The sequence below is a fragment of the Calypte anna genome, chromosome 15 (assembly GCF_003957555.1).
Source record: "Calypte anna isolate BGI_N300 chromosome 15, bCalAnn1_v1.p, whole genome shotgun sequence".
In the NCBI taxonomy this organism is placed as follows: Eukaryota; Metazoa; Chordata; class Aves; order Apodiformes; family Trochilidae; genus Calypte; species Calypte anna.
Genome location: NC_044261.1, coordinates 13,741,017 through 13,763,260, shown reverse-complemented (window position 1 = coordinate 13,763,260; position 22,244 = coordinate 13,741,017). Strand labels below are relative to the sequence as shown.

Genomic DNA, 22,244 nt, shown 5'->3' with positions numbered 1-22,244 from the left:
CTCTCCATCTCGCTGTCTGTCTGTGTCACTTGTCACCGGGCTGCGCGTGCACCCGCGCGGGTGTCTCTGTGTCAGTGGTGTCTGTGTGTTCCCGGCCGTGTCCGTGCGTCTGGTCTGCTTACAGCGGCTGTGCAGCAAACACCCCCCCCACACACACCCCGGACCTACCCCACCTACCCACCCCCATGGAATGATGTCTGCCGTGGGTTGTCTTGGGGTGCAGAGGGCCGGAGGTGGGGGGGGGGATTACCCCGGGGACCCCCCCAGCCCAATGCCTGCAGTGCAGATCATAAATTCAGCGTGCCTGAAGCAGGCTCGGGGGCTGCGGGCTCCCCCAGCTCCCATAGCAGGGAGCCATGGGGGTCCCCGGCTTTTTAGCTCCCCCATCAGACCCCCAGGGTTGTCAACAGCATCTTCTGTCCCTCCCTTGCCCCCCTTTGTCCCCCTGTCCCTGCTGTCACGTTGGAGGCCAGCAGCCCGCCGGGGTTGGCAAGCAGCCCACACTGCCAGGGCTGCGGGCACAGTGGCCTCGCTGCCCGCCAGCTCTGAGGGGGCGATGGGGACTGTCCCTAGGCTGCCACCCACCTGGCGGGACCGTGGTCCCTGTTTTGCAGGTGCCACCCCGTCCGTTTGCCACCGGTGACATGCTGGGCGGTGGGACAGCCGTGGAACCAGCGAGATGTAGGCTGAGCACCAGGACTCACAGAGGAAGAGGAGCAGAGGGGTTGTCTTGGGGACACCAGTGTTGTCCTCAGCATCATTCACAGCCAGCAGCTTTGAGCCGAGGCAACCCGAGGGCTTCCCGGTGGAGATTTTTTTTATTTTTTAATTTTTTTTTTTTTTTTTTTTTTTTTTGGAGCCTGAGCCCTGCCAGCACTGCGGGGAAAGAAGGAAGGGCCGAGGAAGACGTGCTGGTGATGGATGTCCCCAACCCGCCGCGGTGGCCCTGGGGAGTCTCACCGGGTTGCTCTGGGACCTGTCTGGCAGCGCCCACCTCTCTTTATTGCGCTGAGCTCCGGAGCCCTCGGGCAGGAGGACTGGGAGGGAACAAACCCTTGTCCCTTTGTCTCCCCCCCACTCCGTCCAGCCATGGCACGGCAGGCCCGGGGGCCGTGCTGGCCACCGGTGGTGGCCTGGGCTTCCCCCCCGCACAGCCTGGCCCGTGTGGTGGTCTGGGAGTGGCTGAACGAGCACGGGCGCTGGCGACCTTACTCGGCTGCTGTTTTGCCACCACATCTGAGAACGTGCTGAAGGAGGATTCCCGTGGCATGCGGTGGTGCTGGCCAGGTCGACGTCCAGCTGGCACCTACGTCATCGACCTCCAGTCCATGCACCAGTTTCCGGCAGGACACGGGTAAAGGGGCTGGCGCTGAACCAGGAGCATCCTCCTGCACATCCGTCATGCTTCCATCCGCCCATTCTCCTGTCTGTCCGTCTATCCCTTCATGTAGGTATCTGTTTGTCTGCCTGTTGTTCCATCCATCAGGCTGTTCGGCTGTCTGTTCATCCGTACAACTCTCATTGTGGATGTTTGTCTGTTATTCCATCCCTCCCTTCCACCCCTCCATCAACCCATCCATCCCATTCAAAATCCCCTTCTCTGTTCATCCCATCCATCCCTTCTCCCCTTCCACCCTATTACCCTCCCCTGGCCTTTCCATCCCCCTCCCCACTTTCCTCCTCCACTTCAGACCCAACCCTACAGGGACATGTCCCAGTCCTCTGTCCCTCTGCCCCGTTTTGGGGCGCAGTGGGTGGTGTGTCCCACTGTCACAACCAGCCACCCCCACAGAGATGCTCCATCAGGATCCCCAAGGAACTGGAGAGACCCCAGAGCTGTGGTGGGCACTGGACTGGCTGTGACTGGTCCCCTCCTGCCACCAGCTCTATGCTGCAGCATGCATCCAGGCCACATGTCCTCAGGGACACCAAAGTTGGTCCCAGACCCCATTAAACATGTCCCCATTGCAGTGTGACCCACTAAACTGCACGTGCCAGCTCTGCACCACAGGAGACTTGGTAGTTCTGGTGCCTTCCTGGCTGTCCCCACGTCCCTGCCACAACACCCCATCCCACTCCTGAATGTCCTGGGACACAGAAGGGACCCCCACATCTGTGCTTTCCACTGCTGCCACCATCCTAGTGACCAGCAATGGCAAATGACATCTGGGGACTGAGATGGGCAACAAGCCAGGGACATGCACCTTGCTTTTACCACCAGGCCTGTCTCCAAATCTGTTCCCAAGCTGGTCACAGGGTTTGCAAGTTGGGGGACTTGGCACCCGCAGCCCCTGAGTCAGTGTGTTGTGGCCACAGGATGACTGGGTCGTGCCAGTGGCCACAAACCGTGCTGACTCAGGGCTGTGGGTGCCATTGGGACCCCTGATTGTCCCCATGCCAACTCCTGTCAGCTTTGCCACGGACCCATCCTCCAAGAGCAGGCACCTGCATCTCATCCATGGTCCCTCTCATGTCTGGGGTTGGGGTGTGGGAGCAGAACAGCTCTTCCCAGGCTGTCCCTGGATACCACAGTCCATGTGCCAGCAGGGCTTGGGGACAGAGACTGGCCTTGCTGTCCCCAGGGGTGTGCAGGACATGTCTTTAGCTCCATCCCATGGATTGTCCTCAGTGTTGTCATCTCTGCTCCATCTTTCACCTCTGCCCTCTCGTGCTGCTCAGGGACATGAGGGTCACCCATGCTAAGGGTGCTTCTGGTGGTCTCTGTTACAACGGGGGGAAGGGGGGAGGTAGGAGACGGGGGGACTGGGGAGGGGCCTTGGCCAGCACTGTGCCCAGGGAGGGAGAAGCAGTGCAAAATGAGGTGACCCTGTTCTGAGCAGCAGGGACACACGTCCCCTCCCTGTGACCCTGGGGATGCTGGCAGGGCTAGGGGAGGGGGCAGGGGCTGTGGGGCAGCTTGGTGGCCCTGATGGCCCTAGAACTGTGTGTGGGTCTGTGTACAGGGACTTGGGGGGAGGGGGGGAGTCCTGCCCTCACCCCCCTCTGCTCTACATATGTGGGGAGTAGATGGGAGCAGGATGTGAGGTGCAGGGTGGAACTGCAAGGACCAGTGGGATGCAGCTGGAAGGAGCAGTGGGATGTGAGCCATGGATGTGATCAGGATGTGGGATGTGGATGTGAGAAGGCAGTGGGACATGGGGATGGAACTGCAAGGACCCAGTGGGATGGGGTTGCAGATGGAAGGAACAGGGGGACACAAGACAGGGGCAGGATGGGGGATGTGGATGTGAGAGGGATGTGGGATATGGGATGGAATTGTAAGGACCACTGGGATGCAGCTGGAAGGAGAAGTAGGACATGAGACATGGATGTGAGCAGGATGGGGGACATGGGATGGAACTGCAAGGACCAGCGGGATGCAGCTGGAAGGAGCAACGGGATGCGGATATGAGCAGGATCTGGGATGAGCAATGTGGTTGTGAGAAAGCAGTGGGACATGGGATGGAATTGCAAGGACCGGTGGGATGTGAGACATGGATGTGAGTGGGGTGTGGATGTGAGCAGTCTGTGGGACGTGGGATTACATTGCAAGCACCGGTGGGATGGGATGCAGCTGGAAGGAGCAGTGGGACAGGAGCCCTGGATGGGAGCAGGATGCAGGCTGTGGGCAGGAGCAAGCAGCAGGGTGTGGGTCAAGGGGCCAGGCAGGGCTGGGCACCCCTGAGGGTGCTGGGGGTGTCTGGGAGGCTCCTGCGGCCATGAGCTGGAAGTGGGACTGGGGATGAGAGGTTGTGGGGGGCAGCTGGAGGGGGGTGGATCAGTTCCCTTCCCATCCCTCCTTCCCACAGGGCAGAGCAGCTCCTGCAGCAGGCGGGGCTCTGCTGCCCGAGGCGGGGGATGATTAATGAGGGTTATTAGCGTCCTTAATCGGGCTGGGCAAACGGTGCTGGCGAGGGGATAGAAGGCATGGTGCCGCGGTGAGAGGAGGGGCTGCGCTGCCTCCTCCCCCGCTGCGGGGCTTCTGAAGCGGCTGCGGGATCCCAGTCGGTCCCAGACGAGCAGCGAGGGGTCAGGATGTGGCCCCGCAGAGGGGACAATGCCTGGCTCCTGTCACTGCCAGTGCTGGCCGGAGTCACAGCAGCTGTCAGGAAACCCCTCCTGACCGGGAAATGTACCCTCGGCCCCGGGGACAAGCGAGGGGACCCCGGCCGAAGAGGGTGGGGTTGGACCTGGACGGGAGGGATGGGAAAATGAGCTTGGGGGGGGGGGGGCTGAGCAGCATCACCCTTCCTGCAGGATTCGGGGCTGTGATCCCAACCTTGATCCCAAAAGGGACCCTGGCTGCTGGCCAAGCTGCTGTGGCCACCAGGACTGGTGGAGGTTTGGTGAGGTTTCAGGAATCCCTCGGAGCTTGCAGCCCTGCAAAAATCCTGCTCCGCCCATCGCATACCCTGGGGGGGGGGGGCATTCCTGGGTTGGGAGGGGGCAGGGCTGCCTGCACCCCAAAGTGAATCTCCATCCCTGGGGTGTTGGGACAGGAACTGGAGCATGGTGGAGATGACATGGGGGTCACTCGGCCAGCATTTTGGGGTGCTGCCGCTCTGTGGGTGCTCACCCCCCTTGTTCTCCCCCCCCCTTACCACCAGGGACCATGAGGCCCGTGAGGAGGAACTTCTATGACCCCTCCTCAGCCCCTGGGAAAGGCATTGTGTGGGAGTGGGAGAATGACAACAACTCCTGGACTCCTTACGACATGGACATCTGCATCACCATCCCAGAACGCCTATGAGAAGCAGCACCCTTGGCTCGACCTCTCCTCCCTGGGCTTCTGCTACCTCATCTATTTCAGCAGCATGTCCCAAATGAACCGGCAAACCCAACGCAAGCGCCGGCTGCGGCGCCGCATGGACCTGGCCTATCCCCTGACCATGGGCTCCATTCCCAAATCCCAATCCTGGCCGGTGGGGACCAGCACGGGGACACCTTGCTCCTGTCCCCAGTGCCTGCTGGTCAACAGCACCCGAGCTGCCTCCAACGCCATCCTGGCTTCCCAGCGCCGCAAACTCTACCCGGGAGCCGTCCGCCAGAGCAGCACCTTCGCCGGGACAGCCCTGTGGCCAACGGGGACAGGGACGGTGGCAGGGACAGGTGGCACAGTGAAAGGTGAAGGGCTGAGGGCACCCAGTGGGGCGTTTGCCCCCAGCCAGAGCGTGCCCGGGCTCAACAACCTCAACAGACCCAGCACACAGCGAGGGAGCGGGCTCAGCACCAGGGCCACTGTCCCCCCTGGGTAAGCTGGCACGGGGAGGGTGGCCTGGGAAAGGGGACATGAAGGACAGGGGGATGCCAGGCTGCGTGGACATGGGGGAAAAGGGGAGACGGAGGTGTCTGGTCCCCTGCTATCCCCTTGCAGAAGTAGCTTCAGCCTCTCTGGTAATCTGTCACCGCCAGGCTCCCCACTCCCAGGGATTTGGGGGGCACAGGGGACAGCCCCAGCAGCTGGCTTGTCCTGGATGGTCCCTTGTGCCACGCTGTCTCATGCCATGCCAGCTGGAGTGTCTGCTCCCAGGGGACGTGTGTCCCTGCATAAGGTTTATGACCTTGGCTTGTGGCATGATGTCACCAGGCAGGTCGCAGGGAGGGGACAACATGGTCAGGGTAAGCACAGGCCCAGTGTCTCCATGTGGATGGGGAAAACTCTCCAAGGAGATGTGGGTGGGTGAGCACATCCCCAGCAGGCTGTCCCAGAGAGTGTCCCTTCCCTAGTACCCAACTCCCCATGGCTGACCCCTCTTGTCACCGGTGATCACCAGCCAGGGGACAGGCAGGGCAGGCAGTGGCCATGCTGTCACCAGGGGCTGAGGGCACAGCCGGATGGGAAAGCCCTGGAGCTGTTTGCTCAGCTGGGACCCAGCCTGGATCCACCCTGGGGACAGGGTTCCATCCTTCCCACCCCCTGCCCCAGGCTGGGGAGTGACACGTTCCCCTTGTCAGTCCCAGAGCACTTTTTCCCCCTGTTGCGATGCTGGGCCAAGCAGTCCCTGTCCCCATCTGTGTCCCTGTCCCCATCCCACACATGCCCTTGGGTAGACAGGAGGGGCCAGGAAGCCCCCGGGGCAGGGCTGGGCTGGGCTGGGACCTCTGCCCAGATCAAGGCAGCTCTGGGAATGTGATGGAAAACACCCACATCCCTGTCTCTGGTGTGGGGGGGTGGCTGAGCACTGCCTAGCTCATCACTGCCATGATTGTGTGCATGGGGGCTTCCAGGGCCGAGGAGGGGTGGGGGCTGGTGGCCAGGCCACCCATCTGAGGCAGCAGGATGAGGGGGAGGGCAAGAGCTGGGGGTGGGCAGGAGGGTGCTTGGCCTCTGTGTGGGGCTGCTCTGCTGGGCTTTATTCTTCATGTGCCATTCTAATGTGTGCCCTGCTTCCTCCCTCCCTCCCTCCCTCCCTCCCTCCCTCCCTCCCTCCCTCCCTCCCTCTACACATCCCTCCCTCCACACATCCCTCTATCCCTCCCCCCACACATCCCTCCAACACTCCCTCCCTCCTCCTTTTCCTCCATTCCTCCCTGCCCTCCCAGCTGCACACCCAGCCATGGGTGCCCTGGGCCTCTGGGTGGTGGGAGCAGGGTCCAAGCTGTCACCCCAGGGGTCTTGGTGCTGTCAGCTCTGGTGTCCCCTTGGGTCAGGGCAGGGGGTGAGGTGGGAAGGTGCAGGGACTGTTCTGTGTGGGGCCATGGCCATCGAGACATCCTATGAGGCCCATCAAGGAGGACATGATGTCCCCAGTGCCATCAGGTCCCCAGGGATGGACACGTGGCACTGCGTGGCAGCCTCCGGAGGTGGGACAGCAAGCCCCAGGGCCAGAGAGGGGATACCTTGCCCTGTGTCCCCGGGGGAGGACACTGCCCTGGGGACATGCCAGGCGCAGGGCGGGACAGCGGCAGCCCTGCCCTCCCTGCTGAGCCCCCTCCCCCGATGTCTTCACGCAGGGTCCCAGCCCTCCCTGTTAAGAATCTGAACGGCACCGGTCCCGTCCACCCCGCCCTGGCAGGTAAGGGTGGCCCTGCCACCAGCTGAGTGTCACTGCGGGGTGACATGGTGGGGCTGGGGGGTGGATGGATAGATGGATGGATGGATGGATGGATGGATGGATCGAAGGAGGGAGGGAGGGAGGGACAGACACCCAGCTGCTCCTCCCCCGCGTTGCAGGTATGACAGGAATCTTGATGTGTGCTGCTGGGCTGCCCGTCTGCCTGACCCGTGCCCCCAAACCCATCCTGCACCCCCCGCCCGTCAGCAAGAGTGACATCAAACCTGTCCCCGGGGTCAACGGCATCTGCAGGAAAACCAAAAAGAAGCACCTGAAGAAAAGTAAGCAGCCACCTCCCGCCCCCGAGCCCCCCCCGAGCCCCCTCAACCTCTGCACCAGGGGAAACTGAGGCACGGGAGCTGAGGTTACCTGCAGAGGTGGGACTTTGCCCGTGGTGACACCTCCTCATCCTCGTGATGTTATCACCCTGGTGGGAGGGGTGGCAGGGCGCTGGGGACACGAGGACAGGCTCTGATGGCGTGTGTCCCCCTCCCCTTGCTGCAGACAAGACCCCCGAGGACGTGGTGCGTCGCTACATCCAGAAGGTGAAGAACCCCCCGGATGAGGTGAGTGGGTCAGTGGGTCCCCCCCGGGCACCCTGGCTGCACCCAGGAGGTCACCCCGGGGCTGGGGCACGGGCAGGGTACGGGCAAGGATCCAGGGGGTGATGCCCCTGTCCCCTGGCTGGTGATTCCCGGCAGGATTGCACCATCTGCATGGAGAGGCTGGTGACCTCCTCGGGCTACGACGGGGTCCTGAGCCACAGGGGCATCAAGGCAGAGCTGGTGGGCAAGCTGGGCAAGTGTGGGCACATGTACCACCTCCTCTGTCTGCTGGCCATGTACAACAACGGCAACAAGGTGAGCGGGGGGGGAAGGGACCCCTCTGTCCTTTCTGGGAGGTGCCGAGGGGGGTGCTGTACCTGATGGGTGTCTGTGCAGGATGGCAGCCTGCAGTGCCCCACCTGCAAGGCCATTTATGGAGAGAAGACAGGCACACAGCCCCCCGGGAAGATGGAATTCCACCTCATCCCCCACTCCCTCCCTGGTTACACCAACTCCAAAACCATCCGGATCGTCTACGACATTCCCACCGGTATCCAGGTGAGGGGGCTGAGCCTGACACCCCCCCTGGAGGGGTCTCCCTGTCCTGCTCTCCCAGCTCAACCCACTGCCACCCCTCCCAGGGCCCAGAGCATCCCAACCCTGGAAAGAAGTTCACGGCACGGGGGTTCCCTCGGCACTGCTACCTCCCCGACAACGAGAAGGGAAGGAAGGTGAGCAGCAGCCTGATCCCAGGGGTGGGATGGGGGGATGAGGGAAGGAAGAGATGGGATGGGAAGAGGTGGGTGGGATGGGAAAGATGGGATGGGATGGGAGAGATGGGGTGAGAGAGGAAGGGGTGGGATGAGAGAGAAGGGATTGGATGGGAGAGAAGGGATGGGATAGGATAGGATAGGATAGGATAGGATGTGATGGGAGAGATGGGGTAGGATAGGAGGGAGGGGAAGGGATGAATGTATGGGATGGAAATGAAGGAATGGGATAGAATATGGGAATGGGATGAAATATGACGGGATAGGGAGTCGTGGGGTGAGATAGAGGCAAGCAATGGGATGGAATGTGATGGAATGGGGATAGATGAAACTGGATGGTATTTGGATGAGCTGAAAGAGAAGTGATGGGGTGGGATGGGGTAGAATTGGAAGAGATAAAACAGGATGGGAAGAGATGGTGTGGGGAGGAAATGGGATGAGACAAGATGGGAAGGGATGGGATGAGATGGGGAGAACACAGCAGCACCGTTTGGGGCTGGGAAGTGCCACAGGCAGTGGTGGCACCACATGAGCACTGTTCTGGGGCTGAATCCTGCACCCTGGGCACTGGGGGTGCCGAGCAGGGGGTGTCGGGGGGGGGGGAGGTGAGCGATGGCCATGCCCACCCACCACAGGTGCTGAAGCTGCTGATCGTGGCCTGGGACCGGAGGCTCATCTTCACCATCGGTACCTCCAACACCACGGGGGAGTCAGACACAGTGGTGTGGAACGAGATCCACCACAAGACCGAGTTTGGCTCCAACCTGACAGGTCACGGCTACCCTGACCCCAACTACCTGGACAACGTCCTGGCCGAGCTGCTGGCCCAGGGAGTCTCTGAGGCCACCCTGAAGGACTGAGGCAAGGGTGAGGGGCTCCCCACCGTCCCCTCGCCCCCGTGTCCCTGCCCATGCCACCGCTGCTTCGCTGCAGACGCTGGGCTCACCCCTCATCCCGGGCCACCCGGTGCCACCTGCCCTGTGTCCCCATGCCTCCCTCCCTCCCTCTCCATCCCGGTTTTCCCTGGTCCCGTGGCGATAGCATCGTGGGCTGGTGCTTTTCTTTTTTTTTTCTACCTGTGGCCTCTTTGCCGCCGTGTGCCACCTGTGCCACCTGTTGTCACCTGTGCCACCCGCTGCTGCCCCACGGAGCTACGTTCAGCCGGTGCCATGTGTACATCTCTGTGTTACAGAATACACCCCACGCCCGGCCGGTGTCCCCGTGTCCACACTCGGCTCTTGGGGTGTTTGGGTGACACCTCCGCAGGATCGGGTCCCCTCCCCCCTGTGGGGATGTCACTGAGGGGGGTTTGGGCCCTCCCTGTGGGCTGAGGGGGGATTGGGACACCCTGGTTGGAAGAGGAGCGCACGCGTGTGTGTGTGTGTGTGTGTGTGTGTGTGTGTGTGTGTGTGTGTGTACACTCGTACGCTGGGGGTTCCCCCACGGGCCCCGAGAACAGGATGGGTGTCGGGCACTACGACTCCCAGCATGCCCCGCGGCGGAGGTAGACCGAGCCGGGGCGGGGAGAAGCGGGCAAGGCATGCTGGGAGTTGTAGTCCCAGCTCCCCAGTTCAAGCGGTGAGAGTCGGGGGGGAGCTCAGGGCCGAAGCGGGGGTCGGGGCCGGGGGGGACCTCGGGGGTGGCCCTTGAGCCTCATCCCGGCGGGCGAAGGCTTCGTGGGCGAGGTCCAGGTCCCGCAGCACGCTCCTGCGTGAGTCCCCCCTGCACTCCCTGGCAGGGTGAGCACCGCATCCAGCCCCCCACCCCCGGCAGCACCCGTCCGGGGGCGCCCCTGTGACCCGTGCCCAGCACTCCCCAGCATTCCCCCCGCACTCATCTCCGAACTAACCCCTCCCCCCAAATTCTCCCTGCCCCACCACGTCCCTCCTCGTCCCCCCACCTCGTCCCCCCATCCATCCCAACCTGTCCCTCCGTCCGCCCGGACGTCTGTCCCCGTGTCCCCGGGTATTTGCTGTCCCCTGGTGGAGGGAACGGCGTGTGCGTGTGCAAGAGTGCTACAAGCATGTGCAAGCGTGTTGTGTGTGCAAGTATGTTGCAAGCGTGTGCAAGCGTTTTGTAAAGGTGTGCAAGCGTGTTACAAGCGTATGCATGCATGTCCCCTACCCCCGCCGCAGGGTCCCCCTGCACCCTCCCCCCTCCCCATACCTGCCAGCCCCGGGGGGGGGGGTGCTGGGACCTTGTGCTGCCCTTGCAGCCCCCAGCACCCTGTGGGAGAGAGCCCCTCAGCACACTGACACCCTGACCACCAGCAATCGCGGGACCTCCCCTTCCCCCCCTCCAGGCTCACCCCGCCCTCCAGAGGTGCCCGTAGAGGGTCTGCACCGCTGTTGCAGGGTCCAGAGGGTCTCTCCACTCGCCCAGGGCCACCGTGCTGTGGGTGCGGCTGCACCCGGGAGCTGCCAAGGACAGCCAAAATGGGGTGCCGGGGTGACAGGCACCCATGGGACCTCCCCTTCCCCCCTCTCCCACCCACCCCCCCCTGAGGCTTACCTGTGCGGGCAGGCTGCAGGCAGCAGGTCCAGCGGCCGGCATGGAAGGTGCCCCGGTGACAAGTGGGCAGCATGGTCTGGTTGTCACTGCTGACCTGCCTCAGGGCCCAGAGCCACTGCCACAGCTCCTGGGAGCTCTGTGGGACAGCCAGGGATGGTGGCACCCATGGGCACCCAGAGGGGAAGGGGAGGAGTGGAGGGTGGGCAGGGATGATGCTGACAGGGTCTCCATCAAGTGGGGGATGCTGGGGCCCAGGGGACAACGAGGGACAGTTCGGTGACAAAGCTACCCAGATGTCACGGCAGGAGCAATGGTACCCCAGTGACCCCAGTGCAAACAGAGCTGGACCCCAGTGATCCCAGTACAGAGAGGGCTGGTACCTCAGAGACCCCAGTACAGATATGGATGCATACCACACTGATTCCAGTATCCCAGAGACAGTAACCCAGTGACACCAGTACAGATATGACTGGAAACCCTATCAACCCCAGTATAGCCAGGGCTGGTACTTCAGTCACCCCAGTACAGCCAGTGTAGGATACTCCCATTTTCCCAGTACAACCAGGGCTCAGATCCCCTCTTGCCCCCAGTACAGCCAGCGCTGGGCTCCCCAGTACTCCCAGTATTACCAGTGCCTGGGCATAGCTGGATTTGGGACCATTGCCCCAAATGCATTGTCCCCATGGGAGCTGGAGGTGCTGTCTAGGGGGGTTCCCAGGGTGCTGGGGGCTGGGTGAGGAGGCACCCACCTTGCACTGGATGTAGGTGGTGTGGAGCTGCCCGCTGCCACTCTGTGCCACAACCTGGAGGACGTGAGGGTGCTGGAAGGTGCCCTCCTCCACCCGCTCCACCGCCCACATCTGCACCACGGGGATGGAGCAGCGCTCCTGGGAACTGCCAAAAAACACCCTCAGCGGTTACCCAGCACCCGGCGGTGGTGTGGGGGTGATGGGGCAGCACCCACCTGCCCCTCGGGGCACTTGGAGTAGGTGAGGGTCTCACTGCTGAGCCAGAAGTACCTTTTCTTGAAAGCCAAGCGGGGCAGGACCGTGCCCTCCCCAGCCGGGCGGGTGTGCAGGAACCCTTCCTTGATGGTGGCCGAGGGGTCCCAAAGGGAGGGTGGCACTGTCCCCTCGCCTGCTGCCACTGCAGCACGGCAGAGTAACCCCCAGCACCTTCTCGGCCATCCCAGCAGCACCCAGCGGGGTCTCCCCTTCCTGGGGGTGCCGCCAGGAGGCGGGGGACAGCAGGGATGATGCCACCCGCCCCCCCACCCCCCTTCCCGTGCCCACTCACCCTGGGTGCTTTCCACCGTGACCAGGTCATCCAAGAAAGCTTTGACCCGGGTGACAGCGGGCAGCAGGACGGTGTGGAGAGGGCCATCCAGGGCTCCTTGCCCTGTCCCTGCTGCAGCCCCAGGTTCCCGATGCTCTGCATCGCCTGCCTGGCACCAGGAAGAGCTCACGCTGCCGTGCCCCCCAGAGCGGGGGGGGCTGCGGAGGGGCACCCCCCTCTGGGTGCTCCCCTGCCCCCCGGGAGCTTGGGAACCAGGGAAGAAAGTGGGAGAGTGGAGCAGCCCCCGGGGTGGGTGGCATGGCAGGGGGACAGCAGGGCTGGAGCCAGCCCGTGGCACGTGCCATGGGGACAGGAACGGCACTGCCCCCCTTGAGGTCCACAGCATTCCCTGGGTCACTGTCCCTTCCCAAGTTCCCTGTCCCTCCCTGTGATTCCCACCCTTCCCCTGTGTCCCCACCTCTCCACAGGGTGTCCCCACCTTCCTGGCGTCCCCATCCCTGCCTGACATCCCCCTCCCATCTCTTCACAGTGTCCTCACCCTCTCTAGAATCTTTGTCCTTTCTGGGGTGTCTCCTCAGAATCCTCACCCCTCTCTAGTGTCCCCATCCCTCCATAGGTCCCTTTCTCTCCCCAGTGTCCCCATCCCTCTCCAGTGTCTCCATCTCTCCCTGGTGTCCCAAATGTCCCCATCCCTTTTTAATGGCCTCATCCCTCCCTGATATCCCCATCCCTCCCCAGTATCCCCATCCCCCCCAGTCTCCCCACCTTGGCGAGGAGCAGGAGGGTGCGGCCGGTGCGGGGCTCTGCGTGCTGCTCCCGGAGCCGGAAGAGCTTTGGGGTGAGGACAGCAGGGGCAAAGAACCAGAGTAAGAGAAACCCACTGATGGAGAAGTACCCCACCGCCTGGCCAGGGACAGGGACCCCTCAGGGCTCGGGCTGGTGGTCCCGGGGGAGCGTAGACCCCACCAGCCCCACCTCCTGCCCCACCTCGTGCTGTGCCGAGGGGAACCGCTGCTCCACCCGCCGGCGGAGCTGCTAGAAGGTCACCCTCATGAGGAGGGGACACTTCTCCACCGAGCCCACGATGGAGTCCATGATGTCCCCCAGGAAGCCCTTCAGCACCTCCAAGCTGCTCTCCTGCCCTCGTGCCTCCGACAGGGACCCCTTGAAGGAGATCCTTCTGTGGGGATACCACTGCCTCAGGGGGCACCCAGGAATGGGTCACCCCCCCTAGTTGGACACAAACCCACTGAGGTGACCCACGGGCTCTGCAGCAATGGTTGACTCCTTCCCACAGGATGGGGATGGCTTGGGACAGCCTGTCCCCCACCTCTAGTTGTCCCCCCCCCACTCACCTGCTGTGGCTCAGCTCCATCCTGCTGGGATCCAGCTCCACGCATTTTTAATCCTCGAAGATGCGGTTCACCACGGGCTTCAGGACTTGGTGAAGGTAGGGCAGCCCCACCACCTGCAAGGGATGGGATGTCAAATTCTTGGGCCCTCAACTTGGTTCCCAGATGTCCTGCTGGGGGGTCACCAGGACCTGTGCCATCGTGGGAAGGTGCAGCAGGGACCTGGCTGGTGTCCCCTCCCACGCTCACCTTCATGAGCTGCCCCATAGACTTGGAGGCCAACGAGCTGGAGCGGAAGAGAGTGTTGGGATCAGCTGGAAGAGCAGAGAGGCTGTGGAGAGGTGGGCACAGGGTAATTGTCCCACTTGTACTTTGTGTGCCCAGCTCCAGGGACATGTGGCACATCTGCTTGTGGTCTCAGGTGAGGCCAATCATCATCTGATAAGGGAGTGGCACCCAGCCCTGCCCAGAGGGATATAAAGGGGTGTGAGGAGCGCCAGCAACCGGGAGTGCGGCGAACAGGAGCAGCAAACAGGAACGTGGCACAGCAGGTAGCGAGGCAGGGCAAGCAGGAGGGGCACGGCCACCTTCCAGCTCTCTTGAAGGAGCAGTGGTCTCCAAAAAAGCAAAACCTGTTGCTGTTAAGATGCAGGGTGTGTCCACACAGACGGAACCCCTGAAGAGGAACACGAAGACAGATGTAGCTGTTCAGGGCTCTGGCTGCACAGAGTGTTTAAGCCTGGTGTTAGCACCAGTGAGTGCTAGCACCTGGTGTTAGCACAGTGTGAGTGGGGTCTGTGTGTGATGCCAGCAGGTGAAGGATTTGCTGTGCCTGGTGGCAGAGCTCAGGGAGGAGGTGGAGAGAATAGGAAGTATTAGGGACAGCGAAAGGGAAATTGACTGGTGGAGTCACACCCATTCTAACCCAAAAGAAGTCCAGAAGGAGGTGCTGAAGCCCTGTCCCTCCTGCCATCAGGCAGTTGGAGCAAACCAGGGGGATGGAAGGGAATGGAAACAGGTCCTTCATCAGAGAGGCAAAAGAATCCCCTCCCAACACCCACCATCTGCTCAGGTACCCTTAGAGAACAGAGATGAGGCCTTAGACTCAGAATCAGGCAGAGGACACACAAGAGGAAGATCTGTCTGTAAGGTCTCCTGGTCACCCTCCATCTACCAGACTTGTTAAACTACAGCTACAAAGGAAAAAAGAAGGGTATTTGGAGTTGATGACTCCCTTCTGAGGGGAACTGAGGGCCCTATATGTCCACCGGACCCATCCTACAGGGAGTTCTGCCGCCTTCCTGGGGCCCGGGTGAGGGATTTCAGTAGGAGACTCCCCCAGCTAATCCAGCCCTCAGATCTATTATCCACTGCTGGTAGTCCAGGCTGGCAGTGATGACATTAATGGAAGAAGTACTAAGGCAATCAAAAAGGACTTCAAGGCCCTGGGTCGATTAGTTGATGGGTCAGGAGCACAGGTGGTGCTCACCTCGGTTCCTGCAGTAGCAGAGATGAACGAGGAGAGGAGTAGGAAAACCTGTCATAGCAATAGGTGGCTGAGGGATTGGTGCCACCGGAGGAACTTTGGGGGTTTTGAGCATGGGCCAAATTTCATCAAACCTGGTTTCTTCAAACCAGATGGGCTTCATCTATCTAACAGGGGAAAAAGGACTCTAGCCTGTAAGTTGGCAGGGCTGATAAGGAGGGCTTTAAACTAGGTTTGAAGGGGGAAGGGGCTGAAATCGGGCTCTCCAGAAAGGAGCCCAAGGGTGGACAGCCCAAGTTAAGAGCCAAATCAGCAGCCCAGCTGAAGTGCATCTACACCAGTGCACGCAGCATGGGCAACAAACAGGAGGAGCTGGAAGCCATGGTGCAGCAGGAAAGCTGTGATGGAGTCACCATCATGGATGGGGGGATGACTCCCATGGCTGGAGTGCTGCCATGGCTGGCTACAGGCTCTTCAGAAGGGACAGGCAGGGTAGGAGAAGTGCAGGGGTAGCTCTGTATGTTAGTCTCTTGACTCTGTAGAAGTTGAAGTCAGTAACAATAAGGTTGAGTCCCTGTGGATCAGAACCAGGGGGAAGGACAACAAGGCTGACATCCTGGTGGGAGTCTGTTACAGACCACCCAATCAGGATGATGAGGGTGATGAATTATTCTACAGGCAGCTGGCGGATGTTTCAAAATCATCAGCCCTTGATCTCGTGGGGGACTTTAACCTGCCAGACATCTGCTGGGAACTCCACACCACAGAAAGGAGCCAGTCTAAGAAATTTATAGAGTGTATAGAGGATAATTTCCTGCTCCAGCTGGTAAATGAGCCCACCGGGGATGGAGCCCCGCTAGACCTCCTGTTCACAAACAGAGAGGGGATGGTGGGAGATGTGGTGGTCGGTGGACGTCTGGGACTCAGCAATCATGAAATAATAAAGTTTTCAATATTCAGGGATACAAGGAGAGTCGTCAATAAAACCTCTACGCTGGACTTCCAGAGGGCAGATTTTGGCCTATTCAGAAGACTGATTCAGAGTGTACCCTGGGAAACAGACCTTGGAAACAAAGGGGTCCAGGAGGGATGGACGTACTTCAAGGAGCAAGTTCTGAAACCACAGGAGCAGCTGTCCCGGTGTGCCGAAAGGTGAGCCGGCGGAGAAGACGACCGGTCTGGCTGAACAGGGAGATTTTGAAAGAAGTGAGAGTAAAGAAGAGCCTACCAATTACGGAAAAATGGCTAATTACTCAGGAAGAATTTAGGAATAGAGTTAGCTTGTGTAGAAAGAAAATTAGAGAGACAAAGGCACAACTTGAACTGAATCTCACCACCTCTCTGAAGGATAACAAAAAGTCCTTCTACAGATACATCAGCAGCAAAAGGAGGGGCAGGGAAAACCTCCATTATCTACTGGACATGGGCAGGAACATAGTTATCAAAGATGAAGAAAAGGCTGAGGTATTTAACACCTTCTTTACCTCAGTTTTCAACAGTAAGACAGGTTATCCTGAGGACAGCTGGCTTCTGGAGCCTATAGAAGGTGACATGAATCTAAACAGCCCCCCTGTAATCCTGAAGGACACAGCCAGTGACCTACTGAGATGCTTGGATCACCACAAGTCTATGGGACAAGATGGGATCCACCCAAGGGTGATGAGGGAGCTGGCAGGAGAGCTTGCCAAGCTTCTCTCTGTCATCTACCAACAGTCCTGGCTCACTGGGGACATCCCAGATGATTGGAAGTTGGGGAATGTCACGCCAATCCACAAAAAGGGCCAGAAGGAGGACCCAGGAAACTCCAGGCCCATCAGCCTGACCTCAGTGCCTGGCAGGGTCATGGAACAGATCATCCTCAGTGCAATCACACAGCACCTGCAGGATGGGCAAGGGATCAGACCCAGCCAGCATGGGTTTAGGAAGGGCAGGTCATGCCTGACCAACCTGATCTCCTTTTATGATCAGGTGACCCGACTGGTGGATGAGGGGAAGGCTGTGGATGTGGTCTACCTGGACTTCAGCAAGGCCTTTGACACCGTCTCCCACAGCATCCTCCTGAAAAAACTATCAGCCCACAGCTTGGACAGGAGCACCCTGTGCTGGGTTAGGAACTGGCTGGAGGGCTGGGCCCAGAGAGTGGTGCTGAACGGGGCTGCATCCAGTTGGCTGCTGGTCACTAGTGGTGTCCCCCAGGGATCAGTGCTGGGCCCGGTTCTGTTCAATATCTTTATTGATGATTTAGATGAGGGGATTGAGTCCATCATCAGCAAATTTGCAGATGACACCAAGCTGGGGGGGAGTGTGGATCAACTGGAAGGCAGGAGGGCTCTGCAGAGGGACCTGGACAGACTGGAGAGTTGGGCTGATCCCAACGGGATGAGGTTTAACACAGCCAAGTGCCAGGTCCTGCACTTTGGCCACAACAACCCCATGGGGAGCTCCAGGCTGGGGACAGAGTGGCAGAAAGGGACCTGGGAGTCTGCATTGACAGAATCTGAACATGAGCCAGCAGTGTGCCCAGGTGGCCAAGAAGGCCAATGGCATCCTGGGCTGGCTCAGGAACAGCGTGGCCAGCAGGTCCAGGGAAGGGATTCTGCCCCTGTGCTCAGCTCTGGGGAGGCCACAGCTTGAGTCCTGTGTCCAGTTCTCGGCCCCTCAGCTCAGGAAGGAGATTGAGGTGCTGGAGCAGGTCCAAAGGAGGCAACTGGGCTGGTGAAGGGACTCAAGCACAGATCCTATGAGGAGAAGCTGAGGGAGCTGGGGGTGTTGAGGCTGGAGAAGAGGAGGCTCAGGGGAGACCTCATCACTCTCTCCAACTCCCTGAAAGGAGGTTGGAGCCAGGGGGGGGTTGGGCTCTTTTCCCAGGCAACTCTCAGCAAGACAAGAGGGCAGGGTCTCAAGTTGTGCCAGGGGAGGTTTAGGTTGGATATGGGAAAGAATTGCTTTCTGTAGAGGGTGATCAGGCATTGGAATGGGCTGCCCAGGGAAGTAGTGGATTCTCTGTGTCTGGAGATATTTCAAAAGAGCCTGGATGTGGCACTGAGTGCCATGGGCTGGGAACTGCAGTGGGAGTGGATCAAGGGTTGGACTTGACGATCTCAGAGGTCCCTTCCAACCCAGCCCATTCTATGATTCTATGATTATTGCCTGCCCCTCGGTGGCCCCACTCTTCTCCCCATAAGGGTCTGGGAGGACCCTGGGAAGTTTGCTGGCGGTGGGGTGCAGGTGGTGCCACCAGCCCTGGCACTTACTTACTGGTCCTGGACAGCTCACAGGTGGTGAGATAATCCAGGAGGGGCACAGCCAGCCCCTGCCCCAAGAAGATCTTCACCAGCTTGGTGGCCACGTCCTGCCGGCTGTCCCCCAAAGTCACCTCCTCCAGGATGGCCAGGGCAGTGCCAGCAGGGGGCTGTGGGGAAGGCAGGGTGGGCATGGTGAGGTTGGGACATTGGGGTGGCCCTTGGCCAACCCTGAGGGTCCCCCCACCCCACAGCACCCACCTGGTCTGGGCAGAGGATGGGCTTGGTGAGGAGCTGGATGAGCGGTTGGTAGTAGGGGGCAGGCAGGACTCTGTCCTCCACCAGCCTCACAGCAAGCCTCAGGGCACCCCGCTGTCCCCTGCGAAGACACGAGAGGGGTTGGGCCCCATCCTGCACCCACCACCCTCCATCCCCAGCTGCCTGAACTCACCCGTGCTCTTTGGTGGTGCTGGGGAAGGGCAGGAGCTGGAACCAGCCTTTGGGAGGCTTTGTGAAGATGGTGTCCAGGGGGAACTCGACCTGGGGTGAGGGGACCACCCTGGGCTGCACCCTGCTTCACCCACCAGAAGGGTCCCCTCCTTACACATACCCCTGCCCCCATACCTGTGAGTCCCAACCCACCATCACCTGGACGTTGGGCACGGGGTAATGGAGATACACAGATGTCCCCCGTGGGGACCCTGTCCCACGGTAGCGTACCCTAAGCTCCTCACCCGTCCCAAGAAGTCATTCTTGCCCACGATGTCCCAGTCCCACACCTCCACGCTCAGCATGGCTCCCCCAGGCTCGCCCTCCACCACCTCCAACTCCAGAACCTCATCCCAGCCTGGGAAACGGGTTTTCTCCATCACCTGCTGGGAATGGGCACCACTGGCACTGGGGTCTCACCTCGACCTCTGGGTCCCAGAACCCAGCACCCTGACTCATGGCTGTCTCCAGGGTCTGCCCGCAGCAGGACACCCGGGCAAAGGGGTCCGAGGTGCCCGAGAGGTCTGTGGGGGACACACGGCAGAGAGGCGGTGGGGGGGTTTGTGTCTCTCCTGTCCCTTCTCCACGTCCCCATGGTCATCCTGTTGCCTTGGTACCCGCTTCGGTTGTCACGGCAACGGAATGCCGGCGGCAGCCTGCCCAGACGAGTGTGTGGGCGCAGGCACACGCAGCCACACAGGTGTCACGCACGCGTGTGCACACACACACACACACACCAGGGCAGAGGGGCAGCCTGCGCCGTGCCTCAGTTTCCCCCAGGAACTGAGAAAGCCAGCCAGCTGGTGCTCCTCTGATGAGGAGCGTGCCACATACACCCACTGACCCTTTGGGGCTGCCCCTTGTCCCCCTGTCCCCAGGCTCAGTGTCCAAGGCACCGCACCGCCCACTGAGGTCACCCCGGTCCCCAAGCAGAAGATGGCGGGGGCCCGTCCCGGTGCTGAGATGGGACAACAAGCCCCGTGCCACCACCTCCATCCCTTCCTCTCCTCCCACCACCCAGACGTCCCCAGCCAAAACTAAGCACTCCCTCTCCCCCCCCAGCCCCCCACTACCTGGCCTCGATGAAGTGACACCGCAGCACCCGCGGGTGGCCCTGCTCGGGGACACACAGCTCCAGGTGTATCTCACCCTGCACTTCCCCATCGGGGTCCACGGGTGCCAGGCTGAGCCAGCCATCTATGCCTGCCTGTGGGGGGGGACAGGGTGGGCACCCCACAGTATCCCACTGCCACCCATAAACCTCCCTTCCCTCCCCTCCCCGTGTCCCCCACTCACCCCGTGGCCCCACTGAGATCTGCTGGTGGCTGATCACATCGATCACACCGTCCTGCCTGCCGGAACAGCGGGCACTGAGGCTACCAGAGGGGACAACGCCACCCTCGGGGGGCTCCTTGGTGCCCGCCCAGTGCCTCTATTGTCCCCTCCACGCCCCCTACCCGATGGTGTCTTCGTCCAGCACGTATATGGAGAGGCTGTGGAAGCCCTGGGGCAGGCGCAGGGTGTCTTCTTCCCCCCAAAAAAGGTTCAGGCTCCTCCACACCGTGGCTGTCCTGCCAGACGTGGGACAGGTGGCTGCACCGCTGGGGACAGTGCCCTGTCCCCGTGTGTCCCCTCCCCGGGGTGGCACACTGTCCCCCCCCACGTACCTGGCCACCACCTCGTTGTCCACCTTGACCACGCAATAGGAATCACTGGAGCCAGACCTGGGAAGGGCTTGGGGGAGGTGGGGTCAGCCCCCCCACTTGGTGGTCTCACCTGTCCTATCTACCCATGAAAGTCGGGGACAACATTTTTTTCCTGGAGCTTCTTGAGCTGGGGACCCGCTGCGGGTCACCCCGAGACATCACTCTGTGTCCCTATGTCCCCGTCTGTGGGTACCCGTGTCCTGGCACAGCCCTGCCCAAGCTTCAGCGGTCAGGGTGACACGGTGACAAGGTGACACAGTGACACGGGCCTGGCCCAGGGCCCTTCCTGGGCTTAACCCCTTCCACGGGGGAAGATGGGGACAAGGGACAGATCCAGGGCTCGGTCCCCTCCAAGCCCTTTCCCCTGGCTCTGCCCGGGGGGATGCCAGCCCGGGGTGACTCTGGAGCCCCCAGTTCCCAAGTTCGCTAGTCCTCTGCAAGGAACCCCAGGGTTCGGGGGTGGGGGGCAGGGGGCGAGGGAGGTGACCCCAGCCTGTGTCCCAGGAGGGGACAGGAAGGTCCCGGACATGGGCTCAGCAGGGGATGTGGCAGGTTAACGAAGGCTGTTGTTAATTCCCAGGGGTACGTCAACCCCCCCGGGCAGAGCCAAGCCCTGGTCCGGCCGATCCGTCAAGGCCAGAATAGCAAAGTCCCAGGGCTGCCAGATCCCGACTTCCCTAAGAGTGCATCCCCCTCAGCCCCTGCGCAGCCCCAAGATGGGTTTGGGGGGGAAAGGGGGCGGCTCAGAGTGGCACCGGGCACCTCATCCCCCTGGCAGATCACCTCACCGTGACCAGAACCTTCAGAGTGGGGCTCCCAGTGGGGAAACTGAGGCAGAGAGAACGCCGTCGTCCTTGGGGAGCGGCCGCGGTGCCAGGCTGGCACATCCGGAGGAGCTCGGTAGGAGCAGGCAGAAGGCCACCCTGCCCACCCCCCCACTCCCAACCCACCTCCCCAGGGTGCAGTCGCCCAGTAGGTATGTGGGAGTGCAGGGGCTGTGCCCCCGACCCCCCAGTGCTACCCCAGTCTTAGGGGGACACTGTGCTCACCCTACTGGGGAGCAGCAAGGGGATGCCCAAGGAGTTGGGGGGCTCATGCCTCCCATCGGGGGTGGGGGGGTGGCTTGCAATCCCCTGCCACCCCCAGGTCCCTCTTTGGAGCAATAGGTGCAAGCAGGGACCCCCAAAACCGCAGGGAGAGCCGAACACCCAACCCCACATCTCCCAGGGTGGGGATGGAAGGGGGAGAAGGGGGAGAAATTGGGGGGTCCCAAACACTCCTCCAAGCCACTCACACGTCCTTAGCGGGCAGGTCCTTCCCCTCCAGCACCCGGCAGTGCAGGGAGCTGGTTTTGGCCATGCAGGCGAGCTCCGGGTGGGCACCTAGGAGTCCATGGGAGGGCCAGGATGGGTGCCCCAAGCACCCCCCGCCCCGCTGCTGGGGGTTGCCGGCCCCGGTCTCTTCTTCCTCCTCCTTCCCGGCCGCTTTTCGCTGTCTCGTCTTCCTCCTCCCCTCCGCAGATCCCCTCCCCTGTTGTTTTTCTCGTCCGTTCGTCTCTATCCCCACTCGCGTTGGGACCAGAACGAGATCGGGTGAGCTGGGGTGGGCTGGGCACTGGCCACCGCGGGGGCAGCGGGCCACCGGCCTCCTGCTGGTGGCCACAAGTTGCCCACTGCCCTCCCCTCCCCGCCCCGTGTGACTCCACCGGTGTGGGCAAAGCTCCCCCGCCCCCCCGCCGTGGTGTAGCGACGGGGAAACTGAGGCACTGGACCGTAGAGGAGAGCTAGTCCCT

At 61.4% G+C, this 22,244-nt stretch overlaps 2 protein-coding genes across 2 annotated transcripts; one reads left to right on the top strand and one right to left on the bottom strand.

The window, feature by feature from the left end:
* Nucleotides 1–1,078: 1,078 nt before the first annotated feature.
* Nucleotides 1,079–9,269, top strand: DTX1 (deltex E3 ubiquitin ligase 1). The gene is given in 13 exon segments (XM_008497500.2): nt 1,079–1,224; nt 1,226–1,237; nt 1,239–1,337; nt 1,339–1,354; nt 4,608–4,735; nt 4,737–5,251; nt 6,955–7,016; nt 7,175–7,336; nt 7,560–7,621; nt 7,757–7,915; nt 7,997–8,158; nt 8,242–8,331; nt 9,006–9,269. Coding segments are annotated over 13 exon segments (1,827 nt in total). The 5' UTR covers nt 1,079–1,089; the 3' UTR covers nt 9,231–9,269.
* A 672-nt stretch (nt 9,270–9,941) lies between these two features.
* RASAL1 (RAS protein activator like 1) lies at nt 9,942–21,811 on the bottom strand. Its single transcript, XM_030460713.1, is given in 22 exon segments — nt 9,942–10,101; nt 10,537–10,596; nt 10,679–10,787; nt 10,882–11,017; nt 11,511–11,768; nt 11,846–12,021; nt 12,178–12,261; nt 12,264–12,321; nt 12,943–13,080; nt 13,165–13,357; nt 13,533–13,645; nt 13,779–13,843; nt 18,274–18,427; nt 18,519–18,636; nt 18,709–18,797; nt 18,992–19,132; nt 19,209–19,282; nt 19,815–19,949; nt 20,043–20,098; nt 20,204–20,317; nt 20,414–20,470; nt 21,747–21,811. Coding segments are annotated over 22 exon segments (2,553 nt in total).
* Between the last annotated feature and the right edge of the window lie 433 nt (nt 21,812–22,244).